General features: G+C 37.8%; 1 protein-coding gene across 1 annotated transcript; it reads left to right on the top strand.

Annotated features, from left to right (window-relative positions):
* The first annotated feature begins 9,878 nt into the window (after positions 1 to 9,878).
* On the top strand, positions 9,879 to 14,949 carry LOC129405807 (double-headed protease inhibitor, submandibular gland-like). Its single transcript, XM_055143359.1, has 6 exons — positions 9,879 to 9,967; positions 10,474 to 10,487; positions 11,201 to 11,322; positions 12,589 to 12,631; positions 14,030 to 14,169; positions 14,830 to 14,949. Exons 1-6 carry the CDS (start codon positions 9,901 to 9,903, stop codon positions 14,885 to 14,887), a joined length of 444 nt encoding a protein of 147 aa, XP_054999334.1. The 5' UTR covers positions 9,879 to 9,900; the 3' UTR covers positions 14,888 to 14,949.
* The last annotated feature ends 4,179 nt before the right edge of the window (positions 14,950 to 19,128 follow it).

Below are 19,128 nucleotides of genomic sequence, written 5' to 3'. Positions count from 1 at the left end.
CCTTACTCTCCTTGGTTCTTGACATGGTTGGTAAAGATAAGGAAGGAGAAAGAAAAGAGAGGATGTTACATGAGAAGATAAGCTATTGGAACACTTAGATTCAATTTTTTCATTTTTTTTCATCCCTGGAAGCCACTTGCAGTGTTCCTTTTACATCCCAATACTTCACCCTCTCTTTGCCCCTCCTGGAGCTCAGTTTTGATGTTTTTGAGGGGGGGTTGGGTTGTTATTTTATTTGGGGACATACCCAGCAATGATCAGGGCTTACTCCTAGCTCTGTGCTCAGGGATCACTCCTGGCAGCATTTGGGGACTTTATGCAATAACATGGCTATAATTGGGTTTGGGTGTGTGTAAAATGTGCATCTTAACTCTATAGTATGTCCCCAGCCCTGTTTTTGAGCATTTGGTGTTCTTTTCTTGAAACAGAAAATTGTGATACGAACAAGGTCTTCCCTTTAGGACAATCCCCTAGCAGCAAACTCCTGTCTACACAGAAAGGCCCAAGAAGGAGAAGTTTGGGGGATGCTCTCTGCAAAGGCGAGTGACACATTCTTAATTCCGAGAGTGACCATAATCTCTCTGTCTCTTTTTGTCTATCTGTCTGATTCTTTCCTTCTTCATATTCCCAAAAAACAAAACAAAACTATCTTGATATTTATCATAGCACTATTGTCATAGCACTGTTGTCCCCATTGTTCATTGATTTGCTCTAGGGGGAACCAGTGACAGCTCTAATGTGGCACTTGTTGTTACTGTTTTTGGCATATCAAATGCGCTACAGGGAGCTCGCCAGGCTCTGCTTTGTGGGCGGGATACTCTCTATAGCTTGCCGGGCTCTCCGAGAGGGACGGATAAATCGAACCTGGGTTGGCCCCATACAAGGCAAATGCCCTACCTGCTGTGCTATCACTCAAGTCCATTTGACCTCCTAAAATTCTTTTCTATTAGGGTAGTCAATGGGCCTAGATCTCAGCAGGGGGTTACAACTAGCTTTCTTTTACATGTTAACAATAATTCCTTGCACCAGTCTGAGACCACAACTCAAAGAGAACTTGGATTCTGGGAACCAGTTCCTGCACTGTGAACATCAAACGGACCTCAGAGGCAGCTGGAACAGTTGTCCATTGGGGCTGGTGAAATATTTGCATCCATAGACTTTAGAAGACCTAATATTTGCACAAGGCACTTCTCTGGGAGAACTAACTGAGTCAAGTATGAGGTCTCCCATCCAAATCAGCTACAACAGCCAGGGGGACAGGTAGGAATTGGGCAACCTACAATGTGGGCCTTAATGGCTCAGAGTCAGAGGTTTGATTCATTACATGCATATATGCACTATAGCTCTGTTGTCCCAATTGTTTATCGATTTGCTCGAGCGGGCACCAGTAACGTCTCTGTTGTGACACTTGTTGTTATTGTTTTTGTCATACCGAATATGCTACAGGTAACTTGCCAGGCTCTGCCATGCAGGCGAGATACTCTCAGTATCTTACTGGGCTCTCTGAGAAGGATGGAGGAATTGAACCCAGGTTGGCTGCATTCGAGGCAAATGCCCAACTCTCTGTGCTATTGCTCTATGCATATATATTTAGAACAAATGACATATCGTTACAACAAAATAAGCTAGAGACAAGAAACTCATTAAGAAAATCACAAGGCAGAACTGGAGCAATAGTGCAATGGGTAGGTATTTGTCTTGCACATGGCGATCTGGTTTTAATCCTGGCATCCTGTATGATCCCTCAGCTCTCCAGGAGTGATCCCTGAGCACAGAGCCCTGTAGTAAGCTCTGAGTACCAATACGTATAGCCCAGATCAAAGGCAACAACAAAAAGGAAATCATAAGGAAGAGAAAACTGTTTATAGATACCTTGAGTTGACTCCATAGTAATAAGAAAAAACAAGAGTAAGTGGGTCTGATTATTTGAAAGGTGATTTTTAGGGGTGAACTCTACTATGTAAAATAGAAATCTGGATCAAAGTAAAAGTAATAAGGAACGATAGATTTAACATGTTTTGAGAAAACGATATCTCAGCGGCCATACTGGGGATACTTTTTAACTAAAGCGCCATGATTTACAATGTTATTCATAGTTGGGTTTTAGACATACAGAGGACTGGCACTGAAGGTGCCCCTGATGAAGGCAGGCAGGCAGGGAGGGAAGGGCCCCTCCCAAGGCAATGTCAGTCAATTTCCTGGGAAGTGATAGCCCTGAAGTTGCAAAAGCCAACCTTGCAGAACACAGGAACTGAGGCCTGAAAAGACCCTCACTTGGTGACAGCAACAGGCCCAGACAGGGCTGGACACTCCCCTCCCAGAGAAGCTCCTGCAGAGACAAAAGGCCAGGAAAGGAACTTCAAAGAAGACCATCACCACTCCCAAACCCACCACCCTTGGCAACCCCCCTCGCAATGGACTTTTACCTAGGTCGAAGTCCCAAGTGGGGACAGATTGCAAAACCACCCTATAAAAGCCGTCTTGAGCAAAGGAAGGGCATGCATATGCTGCCTGAGCCCATTTGCTGCTTGTGCCCAAGTGGCCGAGCACATGTGTTCCCTGAGCACATGTGTTGCCTGCATTTCCCCTCTTGAGATGTGTGCTTTCCTGCTTCCATATCTAATACTAGGATGTATGTAGGGGCTCTCTCCGCCCTTGGAGAAGCCCACATTCTCTCTTGAGAGCGTTACTCTCTCTCCCACTTTTCCCTCCCTCTGCCCTTTAAAACCCTCCAAATAAAATCTGTTTTACTTCACTGGTTGTCTACTCCTGAAGTTCCTTTCTGCAAGGTGAGACAAGAACCCAATAGCCCTGGGTCCCGGGTGGCAGAGGTGGATAGGGAAAAAGTGACCATATTTCTTTTCCCTGCTTTACATAAGTCATCCAGTTAGAGGAACACCAAATATTTGTCTTCCTTGTTGGAATTTTTATTTAGCCATGCAACATATATTATTATGAAAATGACTTGTTTTCTGGCAGGACATTCTATGTTCCATCCCTATCTGTTATGGCACATGTTAATATTACTCATGCCAATGTGTTTTAATTTTTGTTCTTTCATCCTTGATCTTTTATTTAATTAGTGATCCTTTTCTGTAGATTTATTCAACAGATTTCTGATGAACTTGACTGCCTCCCTCCTTTACAACAGTTCTCTCTTTCTCATTACCAAGTATCCTCTTTTAAATATTGGTATATTTAATTTTATATTAAAAAACTTCTACTAATCAGCCATATTATACTTGAACAAAATAAAACTAGATAAGCCTGAAATCTAGTTATCATCTTCCCCTTCTTATTTAATCCTCCAGAGTTAAAAATTCTTTGGTTCAAGCCATCTGCATTCTTTCATAACTGGCCACAACAGTCATCTTCTGATTTCAGTCTTGTCTCTCCCATGGCATTTACTGTAGGCAGAGTAATGAGCTGAAGTCCACATTTGATGGTACTATGTTAAAACCTTTTAAGTGGTTTCCTCTATTTCCTAAGATAAGATACTAACTCTGACATTCAATTTAGCCCTTTAACAACAACTTTTGCTTTGCCCTCTTTCCTCGTAACAAGAATAATTTCCTTTCTCTCTTTATTTTCTTTCTACTCTTTCTTTCCTTCTCATTTTGTTTTTTTCTTCTTTTCTTTTCTTCCTTCTCTCCATCCTTTACTTCTTTCTTCCCTTCATTTTCTTTCACCCTCCCCCTTTCTCCCTTTCTCCCTTTCTCCCTACCTCTCTTCCTCCCTCTGTCCCTCCCTTCCTTCCTCTTTCTTTCTTTCTTTCTTTCTTTCTTTCTTTCTTTCTTTCTTTCTTTCTTTCTTTCTTTCTTTCTTTCTTTCTTTCTTTCTTTCTTTCTTTCTTTCTTTCTTTCTTTCTTTCTTTCTTTCTTTCTTTCTCTCTCTCTCTCTTTCTTTCTCCCTTCCTTCCTTCCTTCCTTCCTTCCTTCCTTCCTTCCTTCCTTCCTTCCTTCCTTCCTTCCTTCCTTCCTTCCTTCCTTCCTTCCTTCCTTCCTTCCCTTTCTTTCTCCTTCCTTCCTTCCTTCCTTCCTTCCTTCCTTCCTTCCTTCCTTCCTTCCTTCCTTCCTTCCTTCCTTCCCTTTCTTTCTCCTTCCTTCCTTCCTTCCTTCCTTCCTTCCTTCCTTCCTTCCTTCCTTCCTTCCTTCCTTCCTTCCTTCCTTCCTTCCTTCCTTCCTTCCTTCCCTTTCTTTCTCCTTCCTTCCTTCCTTCCTTCCTTCCTTCCTTCCTTCCTTCCTTCCTTCCTTCCTTCCTTCCTTCCTTCCTTCCTTCCTTCCTTCCTTCCTTCCTTCCTTCCTTTCTTTCTTTCTTTCTTTCTTTCTTTCTTTCTTTCTTTCTTTCTTTCTTTCTTTCTTTCTTCTTCTCTCTCTTTCTCTCTCTTTCTTTCTTTCCTTCTTTCCTCTTCATCCAGAAGTGCTCAGCTCTCTCTTATGGCTCTGCCTTCAGGGATCACTCCTGTGGTCTCATGGGGATCATGTAAGGTGCCAAGAAAAAAACCAGATAGGTTACAATCAAGGCAGGTACTGTACCCACCGTACTGTCTTTCCCACCTGAATCATTTTTTTGAACTTGTTCCTTCATGTATTTTTGTTTTGTCCTAATACACTGTCTCTATCTACTCTACAATTATCTTTCTTCTTTTCTTTCATTTCTACAAAGTCTACCCTTGTTTGTTCTTACATCACTATACTAATTTGTTATGTCAATAAAGGCAAAGCTTATTTTCAGAAATCATACATGACCTCTTACTCTCAGAATAGAAATTTTATATATTTATGCTCCCATAACTTCTTGTTTGTACACCTGTATTACCTTATGACATTATATTATAATTGGTTTTTCATAAATCTATCTCTTTCAGTAGTCTCTAACTGCCAACGAGATAAAAACTTATGCTTTTATTTATATTTCCAGTATCTAGTACAACATTTTGTATGAAACATTTCCTCATTACAAGATGTTGTCTAGGGGATCAGAGCTATAGTACAGCAGGTGAGGCATTTGCCTTGTAAGCCGCCGAAATTGTAAGAATTTCAATCCCCAGCATCCCACATGGTTCCCCAAGCACTGCCAGGAGAAATACCTGAGTGTAGAGTCAGAATAAGCCTTGAACATTGCTGGGTGTGATCCCAAAAAGAAAAACAAACACAGAAAAAACGATGTTGTCTAAACCTAAAATGAAGTTTGAAATTAATTCAAAAAGATAGGGGCACAGCTATGTCCATCACATCACTGTACAATACCCAAGATCTGTAAACAACCCAACTGCCTAAAGACAGAGGAGTGGATAAAGAAACTGAACATAGAGACAATGGGATACTGCAGTGCTATGCGAATAGTTGAAATGTTATCTTTTGCTGAAAGTCGTATGGGGCTAGAGGGTATCATATTTAGAAAAAGTAAATCAGAGGGAGAAAGGCAAATGCTATGTGATCCCACTCTTAAATAGTATATTCATGAATGCTATGTGATCTCTTAAATGGTATATGCACGAATCAAAGAAATTGATAATACCCAAAGAGAAAATAAAACTTGTATGCTGACAGTAAAATTGAACTTACCGAAGCGTAGGTCCCTGGGGAAGGTCACAGTAAGTTAGAACGCTAAGGAGGAAGTCAACATTACCACTATGATAAACCATGTTTCACTATCTTTTATAAGCACTGTTATGACCCCTGGAATCCCATATGGTTCCCAAGCACTGCCAAGAATGAGCTTTGAGTGGAGAATTAGGAGTAACCCCTGAGTATTGTCAGGTGTGGCCCCCAAACAAACCAACCAAAAAGAAATGTTTTAATAAAATATAGAGACAAATTAGAAACTGTAAAAATTGCATGTTATTTTGCCAATAAATTTTGAATTCCATTTTCTACCATTAAATCACAAGACAAATTTTAAAATGAAATTAAGGATTCACAATCTTTGGTCAGTGATATAATTCTTACTGATATCATTATCTTTGCCTTACAGATTCTACATTTATTTTCAGACACAAGTGAAAGATTTCTGTAATAGTGGTTTGGAAAAAGTTACTTCCATAAAAATATAGACTTATGAACTGCCTTATCCTTACTCTTATGTTATGAAGTTTCGTTCCATAGAATATTGGCAAAAGCTACAGCTAAGGGGAATGCAAAATAGTAGTATATACTAGAAAAATATGTTTGAACTGTATTATGTGACAAAACTCTATTAAATTTCACCAGTTTTTACCAAGTAAATATGTGATATATAGTGATAAAAAGCTCAATTAGGAAAAATTATTTTTTCAAGTTATTCTAGTTAGTCATAATGTTCCTTTTGAATTATTTTCATTTGCGATATAAAGTTATAACACAGTTACAATAGTATTAATATTTATTGTTTTGCTATACAAAATTACTCTCTCTTCAAGACCACTAAAGATCTAAGACCTTCCTCCATTGTCTTTGTGTTACTTCTGTCTACCTCTTCCTTACCACCACTTTTTTCTACCACTGTTTGCTAATCTCAACTTCTGTATTCAAAAGTTAAGGATGTCTCATCATTCTTTGCTAACTATTCCTTTGTTTTGTTGCTGTATAAGCTACAGATAGTGAAATCATCTGGTATTTATAGAAATTCAATTATTTTGACTTTTACCTCGAATTTCTTGTGGATCTGACTTCATGAACTTCAGACAACAAGAATAGATTTTATAACCATAGTTCTAAAAAAATTAGTCATTTGAAAATTGATCACTTTGGTTTATTTGTGAAACACTTTCAATCTTAAATTTATAGAACATGTTGGAGGAAAAAGTACACATGCATTTGTTTAGCATATGGTAGTCAGAATATCAATAAAATGTTAATTACATTGACTAGACTTACATGAAAGAAATCCTGCGTGAAATAAATGAAAAGTTACCAACTATTATATTCTAATTTGCTGAGCCATTGTCCACTAAGCTGTTTTAGAAAGGAAGTTGTTCAGTGCCTTTTACCAATGTTTCTGAAAATCAACCATTTATCAGTTGTGTCCACAAAGGATATTTACTTGGGTACTGGGCTTTGTTCCCAGTACCCAAGTACTGAACAATCTAGTAGGAAATGCCATGACCTTCATAGCCTAGAGGCTATTCCGTTATGTACTCAGAAGCCAAGCCGGCAGTTGGATGAGGTGCAGTTCTGTTACCATAGAATGCTGGCTGGTAGAGTTACTTGTGCCCATTTTAACACCCTGAAAACTCAGTAAAATTCTGGAGGAATGAAATTTTGGTGCAGACCTTTTAAGAAACAATAGAAGAAAGTATAAGTCTCCCTGATAAACTTTCATTTCCCCATTTAACTGGAAACATTGCCAGTTTAATGCAGATCATTAGCATTTGTATGTCAAGCTATTATAGATCTGCCCTTTTAACTCAAAATATTCCCATTTAAACTCAAAACATTAGTAATTGTATGCTTAAGAATTAAAACTGTAGCCTAAAGAAGATACTAATATTTAGGCAGTTAACCAGAGTTCTGAGAATAGTGCATAGCACCAGCATCTTTGCCAAAGTCACTAGCAGGCTAGAAATATATTAGCATTAACAAAATTACAAGTATACAAAAGCACAGTGAAACTTCCCCTAAATAATTACCTCTTCAGCTCTTGACCTTAACAGAGTTCCTGAAGAATCTCCAAGATTCTTCAGTGACCAAATATTCTGAAGAGCTGTTTTAATATAAATTAAATATAGTTTAACACGAATATAAAAGGGATGAAATCTAGATTTCAGTGATGAGGTTAATATGGCATATACAGGTGTTGATTTATAAAGCTATATACATGAAACCTATATAATATTATAAGCCAATGTTACTTTAAAAATGTTTTTCTTCAATTTCTCTTATGTGTATGGCATAGTATGTAAAATAACCCCAGTAAAGAGACATTAATGGCTGGCTTCACTGTAGTGTCTGTGATGTGCAGAGACTAAGGGTCTGCTCCCTTTTCTGTACATAAGGATCAGATATCCTCATAAACGCTAATAATGAACCAGATCAAGTTGCCCTCAATGTAGACAGAACAGAGGATTTAGAGTCAATTTTTATTTAATTTGGAGTAAAAGAAGATATTCTAACTTTATGTGTTTATAATAATTGATCAAGTATCACCTCCACTACGTGTGGTGTTTTGAGAGTTCTTGTGCAATGCATATCCACATGTAGAGCTGGTTATCTGGAATCAAAGTAACTCATTTCAGTGAAACACAGACTATGAAAGAACTGATGGGAGAAAAGAATGTAGATTATCTGAGAGTATCAAACTGAATGTAATTCTACGCATGGTTTTTCAGTCTTCAGACAGGTACAGGATCAGGGCAAAAGAGATAAAAACTTATTCTTACTAGAGTTCCTTCATAGGGAGCTGGTGTGATAGTACAGCAAGTAGGGCATTTACCTTGCATGCAGCCCACCCAGGTTCAATTCCTGGCATCCCATATGGTCCTCCATATGGTCCTCCATATGGTACTCCATCCAGGAGTAATTCCTGAATGCAGAATCAGGAGCAACCCCTGAGCATAGCTGAGTGTGACCCAGAAAAAAAAAAAGGAGTTCCTTCAATTCCTTCATAGGATTATTTTCTTTTATGAGAATTCCTGAAAGGAAGGGTTATGGAAGGTGAATAATGACTATCATTATAGCTCTCTTTTTGATTTTTATAAATTTGCATGATGAGGATATCAATTTATGTTATTATGTACATTTAGGATACAGAACATTTAATTTAACATCTGTATACACTGTTAAGAACGACCAGGATCCAGAGACAGCTATATTACTTCTGGCCCCAGCAAGTGGTGCAGCCATGTCTCCAGACTGTGAACTAAGCTTTTGCTCCAAGCTGCCCTTGGAAGAGAAATGATGCAATTTCCAACTTAAATCTCCCTGGACTTGATTGCTAGAATACAGAAATCCTAAACCGCACGGCCCCAGTACATCTCTTAATTCTCATCAGTGGAAAACTAATTATCAAATATTTCCTTGTCAATAGGGCCATATTTTTGAGGGATAAACTCCAACAAGAATAGTGAGTTCTGTGTTGAAACTCCAACAACAATAGTGAATTTTGTGTTGAAATATGGAATGTAATCAAGGTAAAGAGAAAATGAAGTGAAATTTATCAGTTATGCATGTGGGGGTGGAGGGTTGAGTGGGGGGGGAGGGAGGTATACTGTTTCTTTTTTCTTTTTTTTGGTGGTCAAATATGGGCACTGGTGAAAGGACGGGTGTTTGAGCATTGTATAACAGACATAAGCCTGAGAACTTTGTAACTTTCCACATGGTGATTCAATGAAATGAATTAAAATAAAAAAAAGTTAAAAATGTCTACTAAACACCAATAATACTTATCAGTATATATAATTTGAACCAGTTAATAAGCTTTCCATTGATCTTTATAAAGTAACTCCATAGACTATTTTGGATAAGTCAATAAATTTGCCTACTCCGATACATTTTACAGTTATATCTGCATTATTCTAATTTTTGCTTCAGCATTTTCACATTTGGCATAACTGCAATATCCTTGATACATGGCGTGCTCTTTAGAATACCTATCATGCTATTTTTTTCCTGAAACACAGACATGGCACTGTATTTGCTGAGAGATCAGGGAATCATTACGCAAAAGTGTATTTGGCAGAGATTTCAGAGTTGCAACTGTTCCAAATGTCTACAAATCAAAACAATAAGGAAAATTTCCTTGACAGTATTTCCTTGAACTAAATCTGATTACTGGGTTAACAGCCAATCAACACTAAAGATGTCAATTCCTAATGGGGGGGGGCCCTTCCTTGGGTGTTGGTGTGCTGGGTATATAAGAAGGGGTGTATGTGCATTCCTCACTCCACTTTCTCTGTTCCTTCCTACCTCACTCACTGTCACCATGAAGAGCATCACTGTTTGTGCCATCCTTGCTCTGGCAGCTTCTGCCTGGGCTGTTTCTCCTCCTGGTGAGTTCCAATTACCCTCTGAATTCCATGCTTTTATATTGATTGCAATATATTCAAACTTTAAAAATAGGAGCTGTGCATTTGGAATGGCCTCACTAAAGAAGTCATGTAAGTGAGATATTCAGGGTAAAAAGGAAGAGATAATGGAAAGAATAATTAAAGGATTATGATGCTCTACTCAGGTTTCTGATTTGTCCTTCCAGAATCAACATCTGAGACTCCAAAATCATTGCCTAAATGAACTCTGAAAATGTCCAGGGGACTTTCTCCAGCTACCAGGGATTTCCCTCCTTTGGGATTTCTCTCATCAGGCTCATGCATTTCCCAGTCTTCATTATGAGTTTCTTCTGAATAAATAAGTGATCCTTCTTAGGTCTAGGCTGAGCCAGGGATAGGAAAATGGTTTTCAGTGATTGTAAATAATGAATCCTGTTTTCATTTCTAACTGTGGAACTTGTGTTTTTTTTTCCATTTACATCGTATATTGCTTTCTTCTGATAATGAAGCACGGGGGTCATGGGTGAGTACAACCTACTCTCTCTCTCTTTCTCTCTCTCTCTGTATATATACATGGAGATGAAAAATGAAAGATGCAAAAATTAAATCAGAGCTTTGGGTGAATGTTACTGGGGAAGTAGTTGATCTGGCTCTTGGCAGGAGAGATTTGAGCATTGAAATCATTTCCTTTGGAAGTGAAGCTATTCCTGAAGTGAACTTTTACTGTCGAGTAGCATTTTAAGTTTTCGTAAAATGTGTGTGAGGTGTGTGTGTGTGTGTGTGTGTGTGTGTGTATGTTTGGGAAATACCTGGAGATACTCAGGAATTTAAATTTAGGGATTATTCCAGATGGGCTCAAGAGAGAATTTGGAGTGCCAGAAATTGAACCCCGTCCAGCCGTGTTCAAAGCAAGAACCGTACCAATTCTTCAGAAACTTTTGTAGGGATTTTTCACAATCATTATTCAGTTGGACATTGTTCATGTCCCTTGAAAGGAGACATTAATATTTCTTTCCTAGACTACACATTTTGTTTTATTTAAAGTATTTTCTAGGTCTGAATTATTTGTGCAACTTGCACAGTCTCTGATTCATAAACGGTCTTTTATATTTATTTGCAGAAAAGTTTATGTGTCTTCCCACTTTTCCGTTGACCATTTCAAGATTAGAGTAACTGAAAATTTGGAGGAAGATAATCCAGGACACTGTTTGTTGCTTGCTTTTTTCCCAATTATAGGTGGATTGCTCTACGTACAGTGGGAAAGGTTCCGGGATGGCATGCACAAGAATATACAAACCAGTATGTGCTTCAGATGGGAATACTTACAGTAATGAATGCATGCTTTGTATGAAAAGCCAGTAAGTATAACTCTCAATTTAGAATGCCCCACCCTCACTTTAAAAGACATTACCAAGCCCATACTGGTCAAAAATGGCTTGGTTTTTTTTAAAACATGGTTTTATAAATCCCACCTTTTGTTAAATTAATTTTGGGTATGTTTTACCAACACAAAAATTATAATAAATGCAGCTATGTCTAAGGATATATTCTATAATATGGTCAAATATTAATATTTATACTCGGATTTTAGATTCTAAATATAGGCATTTTTGTGCCATATTGTACTTAGAAAGTTAGTTCTTCTTAATTATGTATTTTGGACAAAATTTTATAAATTTCTGCTCTTGCATTTTTCTTGTTCCATGATGAAAACTCATAGCACCATTAGGCTGTTAGTCATGTTAGTCACTATAAAACTTTAACAATAAACTTCGTACTCCTGAGGAAATCCATGTTGTTTCTATCAGAGAATATGGAGTCCCAGCTATCACAAAACTCAAGAATTAGTAAAATACTGAGTCCTCACAATTCCACAGACTCAGTTTCTAGGAGAATGGAAGAAAAGTAATTACCTTCACATTCTGGAAATCTGAATCCACTGCTTCATAATTTGTGGTTAGAATTCTGTACTTAGGGGCTTATGGATTAGATTCTAGTTAGCACTTAGGATATCTAAGATATTAGCTAAATATCTTATCCACTACAATTTTCAGTATTCTGATCTGTACGATAGAAGTTACGGTAGTATGTTGGATTGACTGTGATAAAAATGTGTCAAATTTATATAAGCCTCAGACACAATGTGAATACTCAGAATTAGGTCTTTCTACCAATCTTTTTGTCTTTTATGCTACTATTTTTAAAAGTGTTTCAAAAACTTTACAGTCAACAAAAATCATGAATGTAATTAGAATAAATTTTCTAAGAACATGTAAATTTTTGTGACAAAACCTCAAATGCCACAATTGGATTTAAGCATATATTTCTTTTCCTATGCTACCAAAATGTTTCCACACTATATTACATCTTTCATTTTCATGTGAATATGCATAATCTCTTTTTAAAAATTATAAACTTTATTTTAGTGCTAGTTTTATTATTTTTTGTTTCTTTGCAAGAAGCTCACATATCAAAGATTTTGATGGTCAGTATCAGTCAAACTGTATTCTATTAACTAGAACTTATTCTTATTTCACATCAGACAACAGAAAATGACATGAATTTCTGAGTTATTATGAATACCAAGAAACTGTATTCCTATTTAACAAACTTTTCTCTTTCAGAGAATTAAAAATGATTCTCAGAAAAATGTATGATGGTGAATGTGTAAGTATTTGCAGAAATATAGAAATAATAATTTTTTCTTAATATAAAAGATGCAATCATTTCGCGATTTTCAAATAAAGATGCTATTTTTAAATGAATATTCTAGAAATTATCTTTAAGCATATATGGTCATTAAGAGGCCATCTTATCAGTCTAAACAGAAGAGTTCAAGTATGATTACTGGATTTACCATAGGAAGACTGCAAAAACTTTACTTATAGCCTTTAAATAGTTAAGTGGTTTATGTGTGTGTGTGTGTGTTTTCCCCAAGACTGTCACTAATTATCAGATTAAGAAAGGATTTCAAGGAACATTAGGTACTCAAATGCATTCTAATAGTAACTTAAAGTAATAAAGGAAAAGCAGAAAGTAATACAAAGATGGGCCAGAAGAAAGAATTATGTGAATGGAATGCCAATAAATTTGATAGTGTTTAAAATATTATAAAAAGGGGCTGAAGAGCTAGTAGAGAGGATAGGGCACTTAACATGGGGTTGCTGACCTGGGTTTTATTCCCAGCATTGACTATGGTTCCCTGAGCACCACCAGGAGCGAGGAGTACAATAGTAGGCTTTACTCCTGGGCATTTCTCAGTGTGGCCTTGGCCCTCCAAAAAATGTTATACAAGATATTTGTGAAAATAAGATTATAAAAGACAGAATTTTAAGGTGATGTGTCTAGACCAATTTAATGGACGAAAGAAAATGGCATGATGAAAATAGTGACATGATAATAGCTTAAATTAACATTAAAAAGATCAGGGATAAATCTGATGCAGCCATAATGAAGTACAGGAGAACATCATAAGCAAAGGTATCAGGATGTGCAAAACAGTAAGTTCTCCAGGAAGTCAGTCATTCACTTTAGCTAAAATACAAGACAGATACATTTTGACTTGCTAGAATGCAAGACAGACAAGTCTGGAGGTACTATATGAGGAGCATTTTTGATGAGTAGAGTATATTAAGAGCAAGATCTAATTTGTTTTATATTTTTAAAGATAGATGTCAGATGCCTAAAATCTCAGATACAGATAAAGTAGTAAGGAAATCTGATACAGTCAGTAAATTGACTGACATATGCAAATGTGTATCTAAGACATATTAAGAGCTTGAATAAAGTGGATGACAGTATGGTGATGAGAGGAGTAATTTGGAAATTAAGAACAAGATTGGATCTCGAGGATATAGTTGTCACCCAGATGCAGGGAATGAGTTAGACTGAGGCCTGGATGGGGACTTGTTATCCTGGCCCGGCTTATAGAAATGGCAGAGGATGTGTCTTTGCACATATGAGGTTTTGGGATAAATGATCTATTCCTTATGGTAATTTGAAAATTCATTTTTAAATGATCCAATGTTTTAATTGGATCATTAATTCTTTTTTTTCTATTTTCAGTCTACTGCTCAATCTACTGTTCAACAGGATGAAATTAGTTGCTCTGGGTATTCTGAAGCTTGTACCATGGAGTATAGGCCTCTCTGTGGATCCGATGGAAATGTATATTCCAACAGATGTATGTTTTGCAACGCTGTCTGGTAGGTGCTAGAGCTAATATATGAGTTTTGAAAGTAGCATCTCTCAGAGATCAAGAAGACCTCTTAGTTCTAGCTAACAAACTAAATACTTCTTAGAAAATGAAGATAGAAATGGTTCACTGATTATCACAGTTTCTCCCCCTAAATGGGAAGAGCAGGAGGAAGACGAAAGAGAGCAAAGAGAGAGAGAGGAAGAGAAAATAAGTAGTGAGAAAAATCTGGAGTGAAGTGAGAAAAAGAAGCTTGTTAGTATATATTATTAATTGGTGTATAAAAGAAAAATACAGATCTTTTTTCTAAACTGAAGCTCAGTAGTTATATGTTCAACTTAAATACCATATACTCATTTTTTAAAAAATTGACAAAAGAATAAGGACAGAATTCTTTCATTTACACTTTTAAGAAAGCTTTCATTCAAGACTTTAAAGCCTTTCTTTAAAAACAAACCAGGTTTACCCAAGTTCTCCTTTGATTATGTATCTCATTTGCTTGTCTTTTTCTTTGCTTGCTTCTTTCCCCTCTGGAGATGTCGGGGTTCTGCCTTGAACACATTGCTCTCTTTCTCTCCTTTCACATGTTTCCAAGCAAGTTTTATTCAATAAAAGCTACCTTGATTCACACAAAAAATAAATATCTGCAATAACCTTTTTTCTTTTGTAGGAGGAGCCGTGGTGCGCTGACTCTCAGAAACCAGGGAGAGTGTGTGTCTTCCCAATGAACATGGCACCAGCATCTTCCTTTCAGCAGTCGCCACTCAGAGAACTAATTTCTCTCGAAAGGCTGGGGGTCAGGGGGGACATATGGGTTTGATTCTTCAATAAACGTTTATCAGCAGACACCTGGCTGGCTGGCCTCTGTGCATGTGATCCCCATCTTAAGGAGACTATTGTAGTCATTTCTCTAAACAGGAAGGCAAAGGGAAAGGTTTCTTCTATTTCTACCCTGGGTGGGAGCTGGAGAGATTATAAATGAGCTGCTGGGGGATGCGTCTACTCATAACATCCCACTTTTAATGTAAAACATTCAACTTTTAAAAATAGGGCCTGTCCCAAGTGGTCTTGGGGGTTTCTGGGGTCACTTCCTATTTGGTTTCTGATGAGTGATGCAGTGCCGCTCTGCATGGGGACCACCAGCAGGTGAAGAACCAGGAACCTCACTCAGGACCCCAAATCCCTGTGAATTTTCACCCTGACCCTCATAACAGCCCACTTAGAAAAGATTCAGTATTTGGTATTTTGGTTGTTATTTTTCTTTACATAAACATAGATCAAAAAGTGGATATGATCATTAGTCACATTATCTTTAACTACACTAATGAAAAGTGGAAAATTCTAGACTTGGCATAAAGATAGAGCAAGAATCAACAATCCACAAAATCTATAAATTAGTCAAAATAGACATCTATATATTTTTTCTCTTACCACTTAAAGAGAATTCTGACTTAGAAGACAACTATAAAAGAAGGCTTTGTGATCACTTTGGGGGGAGATTATAAACAATATGGTAAAATTAAATGTTGCAGTCAGTAAGAATGCCTGAGGAAGCATAAGGTAACTGGGAAGTATGAGGGCATAGTACAGGCTGTCATGAACAGGGAAAGTAGAATTTTCTCAAGATTCCAGAGAGAGGGAAAGAGAGAGAGAAAAAGAGAGAGAGAGATGCAAACAGACAGACAGCCAACAGAAAGAGAGACAGAGACAAAGAGAGAAAGACAGAGAGGAAGAGTACTCAAATTGTTCATGCACCATGCAGATATAGGAATTTCACTTTAGTAAAATAATTCTCTAATAATAAGTTTAAAAAAGATAGAAATATATGACCTACAGATCCATCTGCGAAAAGAACAGGGCTTTTTACTGCCTGAATAGGTCTTTAAGAAGCAGCCTCTAACCAGGAAAAAAAAAGTCACTTCACTTTTTGAGAGATCTAGGCATACTCTCTGGGGTTAATTGAACTAAATGATCCATCAGTAATCTGTAGTTTGGAAACTATAACAAGATTCTCTCTGGTAGGACCTATCTTCTTCTAATTTAACTCAATCTAAAGTTTTGGTTAAAGTCTTTATGGTTTCCAATAACAAAAATCAACTAACTATGGCAGGGCCCCTTCCTTGTGCTTCTCTCTACTCCAAAAGCTCAAGTCATTGTTCCCTGGTGGATTCTTGACAAAAAGGCCCCTTGAGCCTGAACTGGAATGTCCAGCAGTTCTGTGAGACTGCCAGGATCCCTATTCCTGATCTCTCTAGGAGGATCTCAAATGTGTGGCCTCTAGGATGTTTTCCCTCTGAGTGTGCCCCCTAACTGCCCTGCCCTCTTCACCCCTGGTCAGCTTGATGCTCTGGATAAGTCAGAGCTCACATCTCCCTCAAGGCTGTTATGATCCCCATTTGTGAGGTGAAATTGCGACAGGACATTAAAACACACTGGACAGAAACAAATACAATGTGGAGGGGGGAGGAGAGGGCATAGGGGGTGGGGAGGTCTGGTCAAAACCAGACATCCACAGCGTTTTTTTCTTTTGTTGTTTTTATTTTTTTAAATTTTTTATTGAGTCACCATGTGGAAAGTTACAAAGTTTTCAGGTTTAAGTCTCAGTTATACAATGCTCGAACACCCGTCCCTTCATCAGTGCACTTATTCCACCACCAAGAATCACAGTATAACTCCACCCGCCCCCACCACTAGCTCCCCCCTCCCCTGCCCCCCCACCTGTGTAACTGATAAATTTTACTTTACTTTCACTTTGATTACATTCAATATTTCAACAAAACTCACTATTATTGTTTGGAGTGTCTCCCCGCTAAAGTTGGACCTGCTGGAAAGGAAACATTTGATAATTTGTTTTCCATTGCTGAGAATGAAGAGATATGAGGTCGAGTGACCGCACTTAGCCACCTCACGGTTTTGGGTTTCTGTATTTTAGTATTTTAGTAACTAAGTCCAGAGAAATATCTGCCAGAAATTACATCACTGCCAACTTGTACTTCTCTAATCATCAGGGAGAAGCAGAACAAAATCACAATGAGATACCATCTCACACCACAGACACTGGCCCACATCCCAAAAAACAAAAACAACTGAGGTTGGCGTGGATGTGGGGAGAAAGGGACTCTTCTTCACTGCTGGTGGGAATGCTGACTGGTTCAGACCTTTTGGAAAACAATATGGATGATTCTCAAAAAATTAGAAATTGAGCTTCCATTTGACCCAGAAATACCACTCCTGGGAATCTTTTGCTGTTTTTAATTTTGCTTTTTATTGAATCACTGTGGGACAGTTACAAAGCTTTCATGTTTTAGTTTTAGTCATACAGTGATTTAACGTCCGTCCCTCCAGCAGTGCACATTTTCTACCACCAAAGTCCACAGTATCCTCTCCTTATTTCACCCCTATCCCTGCCCCTATGGCAGAACATTTCCCCCATAATCTCTCTCTACTTATGGGCATTATGGTTTACAATACAGATTCTGAGAGGCTATCACCTTTGGTGCTTTATCTACTTTCAGCACACATTTCCCATCTTGAACGATCCCTCCAACCATCATTGACTTAGTGATCCCTTCTCTATTCCAGCTGCCTTCTCCCCCAGCTCATGAGAGAGGCTTCCAACTATGGAGAAATATTCCTGGCTCTTGTTTCTATTGTCCTTGGTTTTCAGTCTCATATTATGTTATTTTATATTCCACAAATGAGTGCAGTCATTCCATGTCTGTCCCTCTCTATCTGACTCATTTCACTAGTATGATACTCTCCATGACCATCCATTTATCAGCAAATTTCATGACTTCATCTTTCCTAACAGCTGCATAGTTGTCATTGTGTAGATGTACCAAAGATTCTTTTACTAGTCGTCTGTTCTTGGCACTTCAGTTGTTTCCAGATTCAGCCAACTGACTATACACCTCTAGTCATTTATCACCTAACATGTCCTCCAGACAGAAGTTCTTAGCCACCCTCCCTGACATCTGTGTATCTCAAGAAATACAGAATCAAAGAAACCCCAGACAGCCCTAAGAGTTCATTTCACAGCTGCGATACAGACCCTAATGTGACCCGGAAGTCAAAAGGCAGGAGTGAGAAACTCCTTTTTGTGAATATGCTGTATAAGAGATGCCCAGTTCCATCCCAACTGCAAGCCTCTGGGCCCCTGGTCTTTAGAAGCTTCTTTTACACTCTTACATTTCTTGTTTTTGATTTAGGATTAAATTTCTCCCTACTCTTCCACTCTCATGTCTTGTGTTCTAGCCTTTGTATCCAGACACAAGAAAACACAATAACACTTAACTTGGAGAGTTTTGCTTCACTTTTACTTATTTAACATACTGGGTTGGTGAAATTTATTGTATTTCTCAGTGGCAATATGGATGAGCAAATGAGGGCCTCCACTGATTCCTGAATTTGATAGAAAAAGTTCATATGTTGACTATGGCTTCCTCTGGTTGTTTTTCATGCCTAAGTACTTGGTATGTAACTTTTCCCTGGCATGATATAAGCTCCATTAAGATAGGAATGTGCCCTTTCAGTCTTGGAGGTAGACAGAGGATTTTTCTAGTGCTGAACAATGGAGTTTCTATACAAGTGGTGCCACCTACTGGAGAGCAAGCTACATAGCTAAGATGTGGGGTGGCTCATGACTGCCACCCCAGGAAGGTCCTATGGAGGACTAGTGGTTTTTTTTTCCAGCTGAAGAAATTTATACTTATCTAACTCTCTATCATATTATGGCACAGTGATGTTCAAAATTGTTCTTGATAGAGCTTCAGGCATACAATCTTCTAACACCAGTTCTGTCACCAGTGCCAGTATGGTGCTTTGACATTTGTTGTTCATTTCCATTTTAAAAAAATATATATATAACTAAAACTCTTTCCTTTGAACAAAATTTTAGCTTAAATTTAGTTTAAATATAATACTTTAGTTTGCATATAATAATTGTATACATCATGGTATAAACATTAGC

Source organism: Sorex araneus, chromosome 6, assembly GCF_027595985.1.
Source record: "Sorex araneus isolate mSorAra2 chromosome 6, mSorAra2.pri, whole genome shotgun sequence".
Lineage (NCBI taxonomy): Eukaryota > Metazoa > Chordata > Mammalia > Eulipotyphla > Soricidae > Sorex > Sorex araneus.
The sequence above is the reverse complement of the archived record's forward strand: the minus strand, read 5'-3'. Positions and strand labels throughout refer to the sequence as shown.

What these genes read in the sequence shown, in the direction of transcription:
- LOC129405807 (XM_055143359.1), top strand. Translation starts at nt 9,901, where the DNA reads ATGAAGAGCATCACTGTTTGTGCCATCCTTGCTCTGGCAGCTTCTGCC. An exon ending in AAATGTATGATGGTGAATGT is followed by an intron (nt 12,632 to 14,029) that starts GTAAGTATTTGC and finishes TTCTATTTTCAG; the next exon opens with TCTACTGCTCAATCTACTGT. An exon ending in ATGTTTTGCAACGCTGTCTG is followed by an intron (nt 14,170 to 14,829) that starts GTAGGTGCTAGA and finishes TTTCTTTTGTAG; the next exon opens with GAGGAGCCGTGGTGCGCTGA.